At 49.6% G+C, this 15,186-nt stretch overlaps 8 protein-coding genes across 8 annotated transcripts; 5 read left to right on the forward strand and 3 right to left on the reverse strand.

Moving 5' to 3' along the window:
* Positions 1–304: 304 nt before the first annotated feature.
* N7525_005718 (uncharacterized protein) lies at positions 305–1,096 on the forward strand (the record flags this gene model as incomplete). Its single annotated transcript, XM_002564492.1, has 2 exons — positions 305–524; positions 582–1,096. 2 exons carry the CDS (start codon positions 305–307, stop codon positions 1,094–1,096), a joined length of 735 nt encoding a protein of 244 aa, XP_002564538.1.
* Positions 1,097–1,588: 492 nt separating this feature from the next.
* Positions 1,589–1,930, forward strand: N7525_005719 (gamma-glutamylcyclotransferase family protein; the record flags this gene model as incomplete). Its single annotated transcript, XM_061213491.1, has 1 exon — positions 1,589–1,930. The coding sequence occupies one exon, from the start codon at positions 1,589–1,591 to the stop codon at positions 1,928–1,930; it is 342 nt and encodes a 113-aa protein (XP_061070512.1).
* Positions 1,931–2,589: 659 nt separating this feature from the next.
* On the forward strand, positions 2,590–2,988 carry N7525_005720 (uncharacterized protein; the record flags this gene model as incomplete). Its single annotated transcript, XM_002564491.2, has 1 exon — positions 2,590–2,988. One exon carries the CDS (start codon positions 2,590–2,592, stop codon positions 2,986–2,988), a length of 399 nt encoding a protein of 132 aa, XP_002564537.2.
* A 517-nt stretch (positions 2,989–3,505) lies between these two features.
* N7525_005721 (serine/threonine protein kinase CBK1) lies at positions 3,506–5,703 on the forward strand (the record flags this gene model as incomplete). The annotated part of the gene is given in 4 exon segments (XM_061213492.1): positions 3,506–4,036; positions 4,047–4,135; positions 4,217–4,259; positions 5,635–5,703. 4 exon segments carry the CDS (start codon positions 3,506–3,508, stop codon positions 5,701–5,703), a joined length of 732 nt encoding a protein of 243 aa, XP_061070513.1.
* A 730-nt stretch (positions 5,704–6,433) lies between these two features.
* N7525_005722 (spliceosome assembly protein PRP11) lies at positions 6,434–7,210 on the reverse strand (the record flags this gene model as incomplete). Its single annotated transcript, XM_002564489.1, has 2 exons — positions 6,434–7,126; positions 7,199–7,210. The coding sequence occupies 2 exons, from the start codon at positions 7,208–7,210 to the stop codon at positions 6,434–6,436; spliced, it is 705 nt and encodes a 234-aa protein (XP_002564535.1).
* A 616-nt stretch (positions 7,211–7,826) lies between these two features.
* On the forward strand, positions 7,827–9,808 carry N7525_005723 (uncharacterized protein; the record flags this gene model as incomplete). The annotated part of the gene is made up of 4 exons (XM_002564488.1): positions 7,827–7,995; positions 8,045–8,495; positions 8,545–8,635; positions 8,690–9,808. The coding sequence occupies 4 exons, from the start codon at positions 7,827–7,829 to the stop codon at positions 9,806–9,808; spliced, it is 1,830 nt and encodes a 609-aa protein (XP_002564534.1).
* A 118-nt stretch (positions 9,809–9,926) lies between these two features.
* N7525_005724 (uncharacterized protein) lies at positions 9,927–10,825 on the reverse strand (the record flags this gene model as incomplete). The annotated part of the gene is made up of 2 exons (XM_061213493.1): positions 9,927–10,279; positions 10,459–10,825. The coding sequence occupies 2 exons, from the start codon at positions 10,823–10,825 to the stop codon at positions 9,927–9,929; spliced, it is 720 nt and encodes a 239-aa protein (XP_061070514.1).
* Positions 10,826–12,097: 1,272 nt separating this feature from the next.
* N7525_005725 (putative C6 finger domain protein) lies at positions 12,098–14,710 on the reverse strand (the record flags this gene model as incomplete). Its single annotated transcript, XM_002564487.1, has 3 exons — positions 12,098–12,960; positions 13,038–13,431; positions 13,604–14,710. The coding sequence occupies 3 exons, from the start codon at positions 14,708–14,710 to the stop codon at positions 12,098–12,100; spliced, it is 2,364 nt and encodes a 787-aa protein (XP_002564533.1).
* Positions 14,711–15,186: the final 476 nt, after the last annotated feature.

Raw genomic sequence — 15,186 nt, forward strand, 5'->3', positions numbered from 1 at the left:
GTTGAGTGCATAAGGGTGTTTCATTGATTCACTCCGTCCATATCCATGCCCAGTGGATGTACACGATAAGGTTGCCTCTAATCGCCCCACGTAATGCAACTTCCTATTTCGGAGGTCCAACGACATTCGGCTTCAAATGTTCCCGGGAATTCCGGCTTGTCCCGCTTGTCCCTTAAAATTACGTTGCTTGACTTATATTTCGGCTGATTTGGGTTTCTGGTCCGCAGGTAATCATCTATAAGAGATTGATAGACCTTGCAGTACTCTTCCAATCCACTTCGGTTTTTTCCATCCTCAAGCAAAAATGTGTCAAGGCGAGACCGCTCTTAATGGCTGGACCAGCGTACCAGCTAACGCTGGCGCTATCTTCAATGAACAACGTTTGATCAATGAACCTGAACCACTTTCGCTTGATCAGATCCCGTTTCCATATGATGATTCTGCAGTCGCGAAGACACTAGACTACGTGAAACGGGTCCTTCATCACGAGACCCTTAGCCATTCAATGAGAGTTTACTACTATGGTGTGTACTATAATGGAAACTGAAATATACCAAGGCACTATACTCACTCCTACCCAGGCATGGCAATCACCAAGCTGCATTTTCCGGACATCTTCGCCAAACTTAGCCCCAGCACTTGGGCCTTGACTACCTTGCTGCACGATTTGGGCACTGCTGAAGAGAACCTGACTGCGACTCGGATGTCTTTCGATATATATGGTGGTATCAAGGCGTTGCAAGTTTCGAAGGACTTCGGTGCAACTTCCGATCAAGCCGAAGCCGTCGCCGAAGCGATCATCCGCCACGAGGATATGGGAGTTGACGGCACCATCACCTACATTGGTCAGTTAATCCAGTTAGCTACGACCTATGACAATACCAGCGTTCATCCACATGTGAGGAATTTTGAGAACATGGTTCATCCGGCAACTCGGGAAGAAGTTGTCAAGGCCCATCCCCGCCTGCTCTGGAGTGAATTCTTCGCCCGTACTATTCGGAAGGAGGAATCCATTAAGCCTTGGTGCCACTCAACTCATCTTGTCAATTTTGCGGAGGAGATTGAGGGCAATACTTTGATGAAGAAATGGGAATAAGAAGATCATTGTAGAGTTAGATCGCATGTCAAGATATTCTGTTGGCCTTCCTGTCTTGTAGCAACAACCTGCTCGTATTGGGGACCAGATTATTTGCTAGGCTATATATACATCGCCCAACTGTCTTCTCTTACAACACCGTTGATTAGGATATAACCAGTGGTAATGATCGAGCAAGTATAGATTAACAAGTGGGTCTGATTTCATGGACCCACTCCTTGAAACTTCCCTTCCTGGAATACTGTTGGCAGTACGGATTATATATAACTATACATAATACCTATCTAGGTAACTATATAGATAATATATGGATATGCACACACCTGGGCACCTGGGCAGTGTACTGGCATGACGTAATCTTACGAGTTACCTTGAGTACCTAGGTAGGCAGACGGATATGTATACATGTATAGCAACACTCCACCAATTTCCTTCTTTCCCCTATCATTTGCTTTCCTTAATCCTCTCCCCGTCGAGATCTATATTGACATAATGCGCAACACCCGGCCGTCCCCTACAGCCCGCAAGTTCATTCGCGACAATACCTCAGCAGACCCGCCAAGCCCGTCGTTGTTGCCCTCATCTGACAACTCTGCCGAGGATTCCTGGCCTCAAGACCCTATCCGAGACAAATATTGCTTCTTCTACGGGACATTAATGGATCCAGATATATTATCCAAAGTCTTACGATCGTCAAAGCCACTACCTATAATGCGCCCTGCTAGGATTACTGGTTACGAAATCAAACTTTGGGGGCCATACCCTGCTCTCGTCGATGATAAACCACTTCATCCAGTCGATGGAATGGTGTGTGGCCTCTTATCGCCGGCGTAACTTGATCGACTTGCCGCCTACGAAACGGATAAATATCATCTTCGAGCTTGCTTGATTAACGTTCTGAATAATGACGGTAACACTGAAAAAACTATCGAGGGAGTTTCTTTCATGTGGAATGGCCGACAGGATGAGCTTCGGGAGGGTACTTTTGACCTGAAGCAGTGGAGGAAGGACAGACAGCTACGCGAATTGGACTGAGAATTACAGAAGTGCCAGGTTGGTTATCCGATGCCAGTGCTGGGCCTATACGCGAACTGGATGTTTAGTTAAGAATTCGAAATTTGCTTTAAGCCGTTTTGCTTCAGAAAATGTTGCCTTGAGACCTCGTGCTTGGACTTGGACGTTTCCAGAAACTGGTACCCCAAATAGCACACCCTCCGGACCGTTGATGCCCTCTCCAGGAATAAATCCAACCATTTCCACATCCGTATGACCGATTTAAAGCCTTGGCCCTTAGATATCGCCGCACTACCAGAGCTATCCCAGAAAGGCGCATGTCAGACCCGACTATCCTACGCGCCTCAAGATATTGAAGATATCCAGATCTACGGAATCTATCGTGGTATTGAAGTTATCATCGAGATAGATATTCCTCGCCACACAACATCCATTGCGTTCGCATATCCAGAGCTCATCACCGCATTCCGTCAACAGTCATGCATGATTATTGCTCGGAACCCCCTTGCGGACAACTCAAGCTTAACTCTACGCCAGTATACGATTTTGTCACCAAACTGTTCGATGATGTGCTGCCCAGACTCTCCCCATATTCGGCATATTCCCATACCGGCGGAGACGAGATTGAAAGTAGCGACTGCCTTCTGGATGACACCGTCAACTCTAAGAACATCGCAGTTGTCGCCCCTTTACTTGAGAAGTTCATCGACCACAGTCATGACTTCGTCAGGAAAGCAGGCCTTGTACCAATTGTTTGGCAGGAGTTGCTTCTCACATGGAATATCACCCTTGGGAAAGATCAAAAATCAAGAGTTGGTCCGCAGGTAGGGCTGGGTTTCCCCACGGGACCACTTACGCTGACTGAGCTACTCACGTGACCATATCACGCTCAGGGGCTCTGGTAAAAGCGGCATGAGCCGTGGACGAAATGGGAAAGAGGAAGCCTGGAAGTTGCAGAAAACCGCTAGCTACTCCGTACACAATACTCTGGATTCCAGTGATCTTCGAGGGCTGGCCCGGAGATCTGTGATCTACTGGATAGTACGTGCAGAATATGCATGTAAAATCAGTTCTCACCTTACAAAATATCGATATTAGTCCATTAGCACACCAGTAATTCCCTCCCTCGATCTGTTTAGCTGCCTGGTTTAGCAAATCATTAGACAAAAAGAAGAGTATCACAAACATTTGGAACACACACAGTTGTTTCAGGTCAGCAGTAGTGGTGTGAACATGTAACATGTAAACAATAGTTAACCAGTCACGCTGGGGCTAGATTGCCTCCTGAGCCACCGCTTCTTTGAACTCCCCGCCCTCGTCCTCAACTTTCTCCCTCCCAACCTTCTTCCCCCTCCCCCCTTTACCTTGAAAAGTCCCTTGGGAGTTCGAGTCAAGATGGATCCCAACAATAACAATCGCAACAACATGAATTACGGCTATGACCGTAACTACAACGCCAATAACCGCGCCTATCCCACTACCCCCTCCGCCTTCCCCCAGCCCATCTATCAGACTCAGGGGGCCCAGGACTACGTCGACCCCTCCAATCCAGCTTACGCCCCGGGTTATTTTATGCCCAACCATTACCCACCCCAACAGGTACAGCCGCAGTATGTCCAACAGCAGCAACAGCAGCAGCAGTACGCGCAACAGCAAGCGTTGCAATCGCCCCAGCCCGCCTACCAAGCACGCCCCGGCTACCCTGACGGCACCAACGGTTTGATCCAGCAATTTTCCAACCAGGACCTCAACGCGAACCGTGCAGGGTTTTTCAATAATCGCGCTGCTTCACCAGCCCAGCGGCCTCGCACCGCCGGTGGCTCCCCCGCTCAAACACAGGCCCAAGCATCACACTTGATCCCCCCCCGTGCCCCGCAGCCCTCGTCCAATCCCCGAGAACGAAGAGTTGCAACGCTTCCCGGATCGGTACTCCGAGAATGTGCACAAGCGAGGCAAGGCAGCAAAGGAGCTGGTGACTGTGTTCTTCCACGAGAATATCGAACGGGCCCGTGACCGTAACATGCGGTAAGTATCCATGTCCCAAATGGAAGCCCTGGAATCTTGTTCTGGACTTGTGGCTTACGCCTATTATGTTCGCCCCTACAGATCGGCGGAACTTGACAAGACAATCCGTGAGCCCAGTATTCCCGTCGAAAAGAAGCGCCAGGATGCCGACGGGATTGCCAAGAGAGAGTCCGACTTCCTTCGGTTCCTGCGCACAAAGGAGACACCGGCGAATTTCCAGACCATCAAGATTATCGGAAAGGGTGCTTTCGGTGAGGTCAAGCTCGTGCAGCGCAAGACTGACGGCAAGATTTACGCCCTCAAGTCGTTGATCAAGACCGAAATGTTCAAGAAGGATCAATTAGCTCACGTCCGTGCCGAGCGTGATATTCTGGCGGATTCGAAGGATAATCCTTGGCTTGTGAAGCTTCACGCATCGTTCCAGGATGCTGCGTACCTTTACCTGCTGATGGAGTTTTTGCCCGGTGGTGATTTGATGACCATGTTGATCAAGTACGAGATCTTCTCTGAAGATATCACACGGTTTTATATGGCTGAGGTCGTGATGGCCATTGAGGCCGTACACAAGCTTGGTTTCCTTCATCGGTAAGTGGTATTTGGTTTTTTATTGCGAGGACATTGGCCTGTGCATTTTTCCTCTCCCTCTCTCTCTAATGAGGAGTAAGGTGCATATGCCAGCGTAAAAGACATCCCATACTAATGAATCTTTCTTTGGCAGTGATATAAAACCTGACAACATCTTGCTTGACCGCGGTGGACACGTCAAGCTCACTGACTTCGGTCTGTCAACCGGAGGCAAGAAAACCCATGACAACGCTTACTACCAGAACCTTCTCAAGAACTCTACTTCCAAGGATCGGAACCGCAATTCTGGATACTTCAATGATGCCATTAATCTGACAGTATCCAACCGTGGTCAAATCAACACCTGGCGAAAGTCCCGTCGTGCCATGGCCTATTCGACTGTTGGTACTCCTGATTATATTGCTCCTGAGATTTTCAACGGCCAAGGCTACACTTATCTCTGCGATTGGTGGTCTGTCGGTGCTATCATGTTCGAATGTCTCGTGGGTTGGCCTCCGTTCTGTGCTGAAGACACGAATGATACCTACCGGAAAATCGTCAACTGGAGAGAGTGCTTGTACTTCCCTGATGAACTGGTCCTTTCGCGTGACTCTGAGGCGCTGATCCGAAGGTAAGTTCTTATGTGTCTATCCAAAACCTAAAAGGATCACCCATTAACTGAATTGTCTAGTTTCTTGTGTGACCCGGATCACCGTATTGGCAGCGAAGGTGGTCAGCACGGAGGCGCGACACAGATCAAAAACCACCCCTTCTTCAGGGGTGTCGTTTGGGACCAACTTCGCGGCATCCGTGCTCCCTTCGAGCCGCGCCTCAGCTCGAACATCGATGTGTCGTACTTCCCCATTGATGAGATTCCCCAGGAGGATACCAGCGCGATCCACCGCGCCCAGGCCCGTGCCATGCCGGACTCACAGGAAGCCGAGATGAGTTTGCCATTCATCGGCTACACCTATAAGGCCTTCAATGCCTTCCAAACCAGTTAGGTTTGTTGTGTCCCGAGACTGATCGGTTCTTGGGGGTAATGGAAGCAAGCAGGGCTTGCATCCTTTGTCCCTCAATGATTTTTTCTTTTGTCGGTCAGAAAAAGACTCGATTTTGTTTTCACCTCGTTACACATTATCATTGAGCATATCAGCGCGATGTTATTTTCAAATCATGACCCGTCTTCGGTTTCACTTGTCGATACATATGTATCTAACGCCTTGCATCCTTCATAAGACGATACACACACTATTTGTCTCTTCGGGGAGACCCAGCTGATTTTAGGATAGTCAGGATATTACCCTTAAAAAATTTAAAATGCACTTGTCTTTTCTGACTGTATCCGCTCTTTTCACCATACACGATCTTCATACGCTCGGCGGATTCACAGCCGAATGCGCTTTGAGACCGTAAAACAACGAGTGCAATGCATGTTAGTGCCTCGGCCGCAAGTAATGATTTGACTAGTTGTCCACCTCCAGGGCCGGGCAATGCTATGACTGAGTAATAACAGGACTATACCTAGGTAAGAAACATTCAAAGTACTGTGGTCGGCATGTTGAAAGCGAGTCGCTGGAGAATCAGATAAAAACTAAATAGCAATAACCCCGAAACGCCTTTCCTGATCCCGCCATTTTTTGATGCATGTCTGGAAGAAAAGCAGAGCAAGACAGATAAATGAGCAATAGGGGCATCACATTAGAAAACTTAAGGGGAATCACAGCAAAAATTTCAGGCCTGCATGGGCGCTAGACCAGGCACACCACTGAAGATTTCCTCCCGCTCAGTCTTAAACATAACCTGAATCCAGAACTCCTTGCTATCCTCATCGAACCAAGTCCAGTAGCGTTCATCCCGGCGATCAATTTCCCTAGCCTGCAGCTTAAACGCACAAGTCTGGTAAGGCTCCGCAGCAACAACCAAGTACTGGTACTTATTATCGGGCGTCTCAACCTGCTGCTCGAAAGCTGACATGAAGCGCACACGGGGCGTAACACCAGGCGTGATCTCCTGGAACTGCAGCTGGAACAGCAAGCCCTGCTGGCGTGTCAGAGGGTCCAAAATCTTGGTGATTTTGTATCCGGGCCGGCCAATCTTGATCAGCTGCTTCTTGACCTGCACTCCTGCAACGCCGGGCATAGTTCCATCCTGGGCCTTGCCTTCGCGCGCCTCGCGCGCCGCTCGCCGGGCGAGGTTCGTTTGGTGCTTGCGTCCCTGCGTGTGGGCGAGGTACGAGCCGTCGTTCTGGTGTACTGTCAGGCATAGTCGGCACTCGAATGTGCCCAGGTGGTTCTTGAAGATATAGGGGTCTTTTTCGATGTCGATTGTTTCCATGGCGAGCTTGCGCAGCCGCTCGCGTCGGTCGGCATTGGTGGCGGATTTGGAGGCGACACCGCCGCCGCCGAATTTGGAGCCTGCTCGGTTCTGGGGAAAGTGTTAGCTTCGTCTGCTTCTAGATAAAGAGTATGGCAATGCACCAGGTCAGGGCGTACGTACCTGGTAATCCATCTTGTCGGCGCTGTAACTTGGAAGAAAGTTGGTGGAGTTTACGATAAGGTGTTTTGCGAAGGCGGTATCTGCAGGCATAGACCGCCTTCCTATCGTAGTTAATATAGAACCATCAACTACCGCAATTAGTACTATGGCTGTGGCCTTGGTGCTTAGTCCATATCTAGCTCTTCATGCTTTATCATAGAATTATCTAGTTATGGTTCCAAGGTTAATCAGTCATTAAAATACCGTCTTAGCTTTTGTTTCCCAATCTAAGGAACTCATAATTGGGACCTCCAAAGTATTTGACTATAGCATCAGCATCGACCGCCTTCCTAGTAGAGATACTGCTTTACTTTGTATACAAGGATACGTCTCTTCATCAGCTTGTTTTTGTAAGAAAACCCCCCAAAAAGGATTGCTAGCTGTATTGAGGCTTCACATATTATATATGCGGTGTTCTGTCTAGTATCACAAGGAATGTGCCTGGTCTTCAGCCATCAACGTCAGGTCTGTCCAGGTGAAATCCCGTTGATTATATAAGCTGGCTGTTTGGGCGATATCATGGATCACAGCACAAAGTAGCTCTCACCAAAACACTTGAACAATTGACCTGTTAGGTCTGGCTTGCGCTATGAGTGTCCCAATTGTAGGCCAACGACGGTCGTTTGATGGTCACTTATGTACTATTCGTTATGTGGGCACTGTCCAAGGGACCAGCGGTGATTGGTTAGGAGTCGAATGGGACGATGGAAGTCGAGGCAAGCACTCTGGAGAGCATAAAGGCGTCAGATACTTCTCCTGTAAGAATATCTCACTTATAGAACAGGATTATTGCTAACCAGGCTTCAGGCAAAAGCAAACATCCCACGGCGGGGTCTTTTGTTCGCCCCTCCAGGCCTTCAGACCAGCCTTTAAGCTTCCTAGAAGCCCTACGGGAGAAGTATGCTTCTGAATCCGAGAACAACCTTACCAGAAATACCTTGGACCGTGGAGCAGCGGTTCAAGGCAAGGCAATTCAAATCAGCGGCAAGGTTGTTGAAGAAGTTGGCTTTGACAAAATTCGGAAACAGCTTGCCGAGCTCCAAGAGTTACGCATTGTCTTGCTTGATGGCTTACGGGTTGTCGGGGTCCTCGCATCCTACGACCAGGATCAAATCTCACATAGTGAGGCAGTACAGAAGATTGGTGAGACTTGTCCCAAGATCACGGAACTTGATCTCAGTCGAAGCTTGTTGAGTCGATGGCGGGATGTTTGGGATATTTGCAATCAGCTTAAACACTTGAAACGGCTGAAGTTGAAGTAAGTGTCATTGGTCATCTCATCAATAGTAGAGCTGACTGGAGAACAGCGGAAACCGGTTTCAAGCGTTGGAGGATGGCCTGGCCTTCAATGGGATCACTGAGCTACATTTAGAGGAAACCCTGCTTAGCTGGGATGAAGTATGTGCTCCACCCATTACAGATAATCTTGAGCAAAACTAACTTCGGACATAGATAGCTGCCATTGCATGTCGATTCCCTGACTTGACATCTCTCACAGCATCTGCGAACCAGCTCTCTGAGATAACCTGTCCACTTCCTAGCACTATCACAACATTAACCCTCGAGCACAATGAGATGACCTCAATATCAGCTCTTCGACATCTCGCCGCACTTCCAAGTTTGGAGCACCTCTCCGTTCGTGGGAACAGCATCAGCACCGCGAACCAAAACACCACAGACACAACTCCAGACTTCCAATTCCCGCCAACTCTCCGCTCCCTCGATCTATCCCGCAACAACATCAACTCCTGGACCATTCTAAATACAATCCCGACGGTCTTCCCAGGTTTAACCACCCTCCGAATCACCGCAAACCCCCTCTTCGACCAACCACCCCTCCCACCATCTGTCACAGAAGCCTCCAAACCAATGACCGTCGACGAAGCCTTCATGCTAACCCTATCTCGCTTCCCACCCTCCCTCACGACCCTGAACTACAGCGCCATCTCACCACAAGACCGCTCCAACGCAGAGATGTACTACCTATCCCTCATCGGCAAAGAACTCTCCGCCACGACCGTGGAAGAAGAACCCGCCATTCTCGCTACGCACCCGCGGTATAGCGAGCTGTGCGAGCTATACGTCGAGCCGACTATCACAAGAGCAGTTGTATCGGGTTCCTCGGATGCGAGAGTCATCCATCCGCGGTCCGTAGCAGCGCGACTCGTCAAGATGGCGTTCTGTCTGCCACTCGGAAATGACGAATCCAATATCCAAGTCAAGGAGATCCCTGGCTCGTTTGATACTTACCAGGTCAAGGCACTGGTGTCGCGGCTCTTCGGGCTACCGGCGTTTGGGTTCCGGCTAGTTTGGGAGACGGATGAGTGGGATCCGGTGGAGAAAGAAGTTGGCGAGGAGGTCGTTGAATGGGATGACGATAGCGAGGATGAGGCTCGACCTGATATTCATTCTGGGCTTGAGGCAATGGCCGATGGTCTCGATAAGAGCCGATTTTTGCGTAGGGAGGTGGAGCTGGTTGATTCAACGAGGGATGTTGGGTTCTTGTTTCAGGGTGAAGTTGGAGAGGTTAGGATTCGGGTTGAGATACTTGATTATGCCTCTATGAGGTAGTCCTCTGGGATGATAGTCATTCTACGCTTAGAACATTTGGTCAAGATCTGTAGTATGTGTGAATGTTAACAGAATTGATCTATGAATTTGCCCAATTGTAAAAACAGTAAGCAGAGAATCAAATATATTCAAACAGGTCCTCTGGGGTGTCGTCGACATCACGGCCGTAGCGATCGTCGGGTTGGATGTGGCAGGCCCGACAGTGCCCATACGTATCGGCCCAGGAGGTAAACTCACGCCCGTCAAGCTCTAGGAGTTCGCTTTCGTGATGGAACGGGATGATATAATGCGACCTTGACGCAACATCAAGTGTCTGAGATTCAGCAACGAGGGTAGATTCAGCGGTTTCGACTTCGTCTGGTAGGTCTCTGGTGGGTACCTTCTCTGTCGATGGGACCACGCCTCGGGATCGGAGTTCAAGGACATAGGCTGGGTCGCTACATTTTGTAGATACTCGTCCCGGGTCAGCGGCTGATTGTCAAGTACCGTCGACAATCCAGTAACATCTGCCCTAGAGCCAGATGTTCTTCTCGGCATCGCTCCAAAAAGCGTCTGTTCTATAGATCTGGTGGTCGGCTACCCATGGGACCTTTATCTCGCCCACCACGATTGGATCATCACCTGCAGTCATGATGATCCAGTCGGCGCACATTTCGCGTCACCAAACATGAAGCGGGGCGCCTCATGTTGAGCGGATAGTCGCAGAATGCGCTGATCTTGCCCGATGTACAAATATTTTGCGGTCTGTGGCTCTCGACGGCCTGCGACATGCCAAGGGAAGGGAAGTAGATCGCGTTCGTCGGTGGGCGACGTGGCTAAGAATCTGGCCAACTCTCTTTTGGAAGCATCCTTGTACGCCGTGCTCGTCACCAACATGTACCGGTTTCGAAGCCGCTTTACATACCAAGCTAACCGACAACGATGGCGCAACAGTTCAGGATTCACGGCTGCTGCATTGGCAGGGTTGTCGAAGTGCTGTGTTGGCCCAAGGCCCGGGTGGACAACTAGGTTTGCCATACTAGCGTTTGGACGTAGGTAGGTATGGTAAAAGAGTATAGTAGATGTATGGATAAGAGAAAGTAAATGGAAAATGCAAACAGATAGTGTAACTGTCTCCGTTGTGCAGGCATTTTTCGAGCGGAGGAGCTTTCAGATGCGCTTCGAGCCGTGTGGGTGACTGGAGATCTGCAAAGCAACGAATGAAGATACTTATCATCGAGATCCCCGTGTGAGAGAGCCGGCGTTCTCGTCAATCTGCTCCAACGTCTGTGTCGTCAGGCCTTTACGCTGGAGCCAGAGTAACATGGATGTCTTGACAGTCTCCAATGTCAGCTTTTCCCGGCCGAGCCTGGGCTATGGCCATAATTATGCCCGCTCTTCGGCTAACCGATGGATGCGAGCGATCGATCCAGTAAGGCTTCTGTGTGGTTCGGTAGATGCGCAAAGACACATACATCAGTCATTCTGGATGTAGCGTGGCCATTCCATTTAGCTTGGAAGGCAGTATAGCCATGCCAGAAAAAATGTTTCATAGAAACCTTGAAGGGGAAAACATATATAATCTCCAATATATATTTATATATACAAAGAGGAAGAGAGGAAGAGAGGAAGAGGGAAAGAGGTGAGAGGAGATGGGGATGTTGACAGAATCCAAGTTCTAACTGTTTAGGAAGGTACTCTACCTAGGTATAAATAGGAAGGTGCGATGGCTACGCACATGTCCAACCTTGGAAGTGAGACTAAGGCTATGTAGGTAACGTATAAAACATCTAGAGTGAGCTGAATAAAAGGCCTAGCTTTTCTAATATTGTCCGATCAGATTGTATATCAGGTGAAATGATGTTTTACTTGTTAACCAGATCCTAGTAAGACGTAAAAGAACGACAAAAGGATTTCAACTGACAGACATTATCCGGTCTATATGTACACAAGACAGGTAGAATCATCATGATTCCACATGTTAGGGGGAAGAAAAGGCCAAAACGCCGTAGTGCTTTGCTCGCTCATTGGCCAATCCCCTAAGCCCCCAACAAAAAAAAAAAAAGAAAGGAAAAGAGATGTAAACTGGCAGAGATTGAGATCGTATCATTCAGAGCAAAAGAAACATAACGCCTGACCATGATGCTTTTGTTTTGTCGACCGCAAAAGAACAAGATGAAAACCCCGTGAGGACGCAGGATCGAGAGGGTGTAATGGCCCTTGGTTAGGAACTCATTATGCAAGGAGTAATGAAAGAGTATGAAGGGCATTGCAGACGCTTAGAAGCGATCTTGGTCACAATAGAGTGGATTACCCGCGAGCGACCCACCATGAGCGGACTGCCATACAGCAAACTCGCTTGTAGACCTGAGTTGTGCCCTTGCCCTCGGCTTCTTCTTCGAGGAACTTCTGTGCGACAAAAAGCCTGGTTCCCGCCTCTTTCTCGGTGGTGTAGCCGACCTTGGGCAGGCTGTTGGGGAAGTCAGCCCAGCGCTGTCCCAAGTGACGTGCGACAGAGATGGAGTAGATAATGTCACGGTTCTCGTATGTGTCCAGCAACTGTCGACACCGACCCAGAGTGTCGTCGATCTGCTTGGCCGAGCTTGCTTCGTTGTCGTAGAGTGTGAGGAATTCTCCAACCTGGTCCCAGAAATCCAATTGGCGGTTCTGGAACTGATCTGGTGTGTTCGGGGGATTAGCGGCATCCATGACCAGCTCCCGCGACAACGGGTTTGAGTCCAGGTGGTTCCAAGTAAGCAATGCCTCGATTACGTTTAATCGGGCGCAAGACACACAGAGATTCCAGTCTCGCCCCTGTTGTCCAGTTTCCCCATCCGGTACCTGACGACATAACGACATGCTTTTCCAGATGATCGAGGCCTCGAAACTCTCTAGACGAGCAAGAGTTTCACCGTCTTGAAGATCCCACTCATTGAACGCGATGATCAAGGCCGAATAATCTGCCATAAGCTGAGAATCGGCCATGAGGAATGAGAGAGCATTCTCTGAATACCAGCGAACCTCAAGAAGCTTGTCAATTGCAGGTGCGTAGGTGGCCAGGAAAACTGCCTGGATCTCTTCGAGACGGCCGGGTGGAAGAGCTCCGACGGGGTGGGGAGGAGGAGGGGCGATTCCTCTCAAAGAGAAGAGGTCATTGATATAGAGGTTTTTGGCTTTGGAGAGTGATTGTTAGCTACCCATGCGAAATACTGCAATGCGGAGATTCAGAAAACCAATAATATGAACTCACCTTTGTATGAAGGGTCGGGGCCCTGTTGACGTTGTACACCGGCGTTCTGCATTTCTGTATGACTGGATGGATGGGCCGTAGCCAAAGAAGAATCAATGGAAGCTGCGTGATCGTGTTGGTCGGCAGACGCAGTGGGCGATTCGGAGTGAAGGGAAGGTGCGAATGGCTGAGACGACGCGGGCATGTACCCGGGAGGCGCAGAAGGGTATGAAGGATATGAAGGTGTTGATGAAGTAGAAGGGCCCTGGGGATTGACAACCAGCGAAGGTGGTGGGTTAGGGGCTGGTTGGATAGCCGATGGTGTAGATGCTTGAGTCCGAAACACAGGATCGTAACCTAAACATTCACGTTTGCTTTTCACGCAATTTCTGCAGACCGGGTGTGCTTCGTCACACTAAAAGAGAGTTAGAAGTTGAAAATATCCCAAATATTCCAAAAAAAAAGCCGAATGGAAAAATAAAAAAGTTGGAGATTGAGAGGGAGGTGGATTTAAGCGGACAAAATAAATGGCGGGGTCTGGCGGGCACAAGCGAGAGTCCGCCCCGCGAAAACTACTTTGCGCTTACCTTGATTCTTCGTTTGCGACAAGTCAAACAACCGGTTTTTGTGCGTCGCTTGACTTCTTTCTTGTGTCTATTGCCTGACAACATCTTGTTCGGGTCACCCGGGAGCTGATATCGCATTTGCGCATTCCCCATGTTGGAAGGATATCCAGCCATGTATTGCCCCATAGAAGCCATTGGAGGCATATTGTTTGGGAGCGGCGATCCAATCGGTGCCTGTGGCACCTGTCCTTGGGAACCGGAATTGTGATACATGTCGTTTTGCTGATAGTGTTGCGGCTGTGCCTGAAACTGGTGGGTATGCGCTTGCGGTGACTGCTGGCTTCCTGGTTGTTGTGATTGAGCAGGACTATGCGAATATTGGTACGAACCATTGGTCGCATGATAATCAGATGCACCATTCACATCCCCGTTGTCATGCCCACCCGTAGAGTCTGCCATGCCGGCGTTCGAATTGTGATGATCCAAATGACTATTGTCGCCAAAATCATGGCCATCCATTGTTGGGATATCATCGGTTCCAATCGCTGGCAAGGAGTGGTCGAGAGAGGGGAGGCTTGTATCAATGGCAGGCAGTGACATATCGTGGGGCGCAGATGAACCTATTGAAGGCAACGCATCAAAGGAGTGCAATTCTGAATCATCAAAGCCATTTGATGTGTCCATTGCTGGAAGAGATGGATCAATCGCTGGAAGTGATGATTCAACAGACGGTAAAGTCACATCTGGACCTCGTGCTGGCTGGGTGACTTCTTCTGGCTGATACGTGTTCGCATCGTGTGAAGGGCCCGCGGTGGACGAATTTGGTTCTGTTGGCACTTCTGGTGTGGCTGGTACATCTGATGTTCGTGGCACTTCTGGTATTGGTTGCGCCTCTGATGCTGTTCGTTCGACCGGCGCTTCTGACGGTGCTGGTTGTGCTGATTGAGCTGGTTGTGCTGGCGGCGCTACCGGTTCTTGGCTTGTTTCCATTGGGGGTTGGTTTGTTCCCACTGGGGGCGGCTCATTCTGGGCTAAAGGTTGTGCTGTCTCAACAGCTGGCGCATTCGGTTCGGTCGCAGGATTGGTGGATTCGCCAGGCGGGGCGCTCGAGTCCGTCGGCTCCGCCATATTGGAATTCGCAGTCCCAATGAAAGTATGGATCGGATGGGAAAACTGGTAGGTATTTTGCAAGTAGGCTTCGAAGACAAGGTCTTGAGTAAAGGTCGAGTATTCGAGTATTCGAGTAGGCAAGGTCAAAGGTCGTCTGGTTTGCGGCGGAGCGAAGAAATCACACCAGGTCGAACGGATGGGGAGTTAGAAATCATTTATTCCCTATGGTCTGCGGGGTCCAGCATTCGTTAGCCAAAATATTCGACCAGCAATATCGTGAGTGCTCTGCAGCGGAGAGTGCTAAGGCGCGGTAAAGGCAGAGTCCTCGGTGTCGATCATGAGTATCGCCAGGAACGAAGCGCCATGCTAGCGCAGGCCCTCCGTTTTCCACGTCTTTAGGTCCGATCGGCGAATAAACCATGCGTAGGACATAGCACTGAGCGCAAGGACCGTGCATTTGTACGGATTTTTCTATATCGATGATATAGACACCT

Source organism: Penicillium rubens (genome assembly GCF_028828025.1).
Source record: "Penicillium rubens strain IBT 27055 chromosome Unknown utg000002l_segment0_segment0, whole genome shotgun sequence".
Taxonomy (NCBI): Eukaryota; Fungi; Ascomycota; class Eurotiomycetes; order Eurotiales; family Aspergillaceae; genus Penicillium; species Penicillium rubens.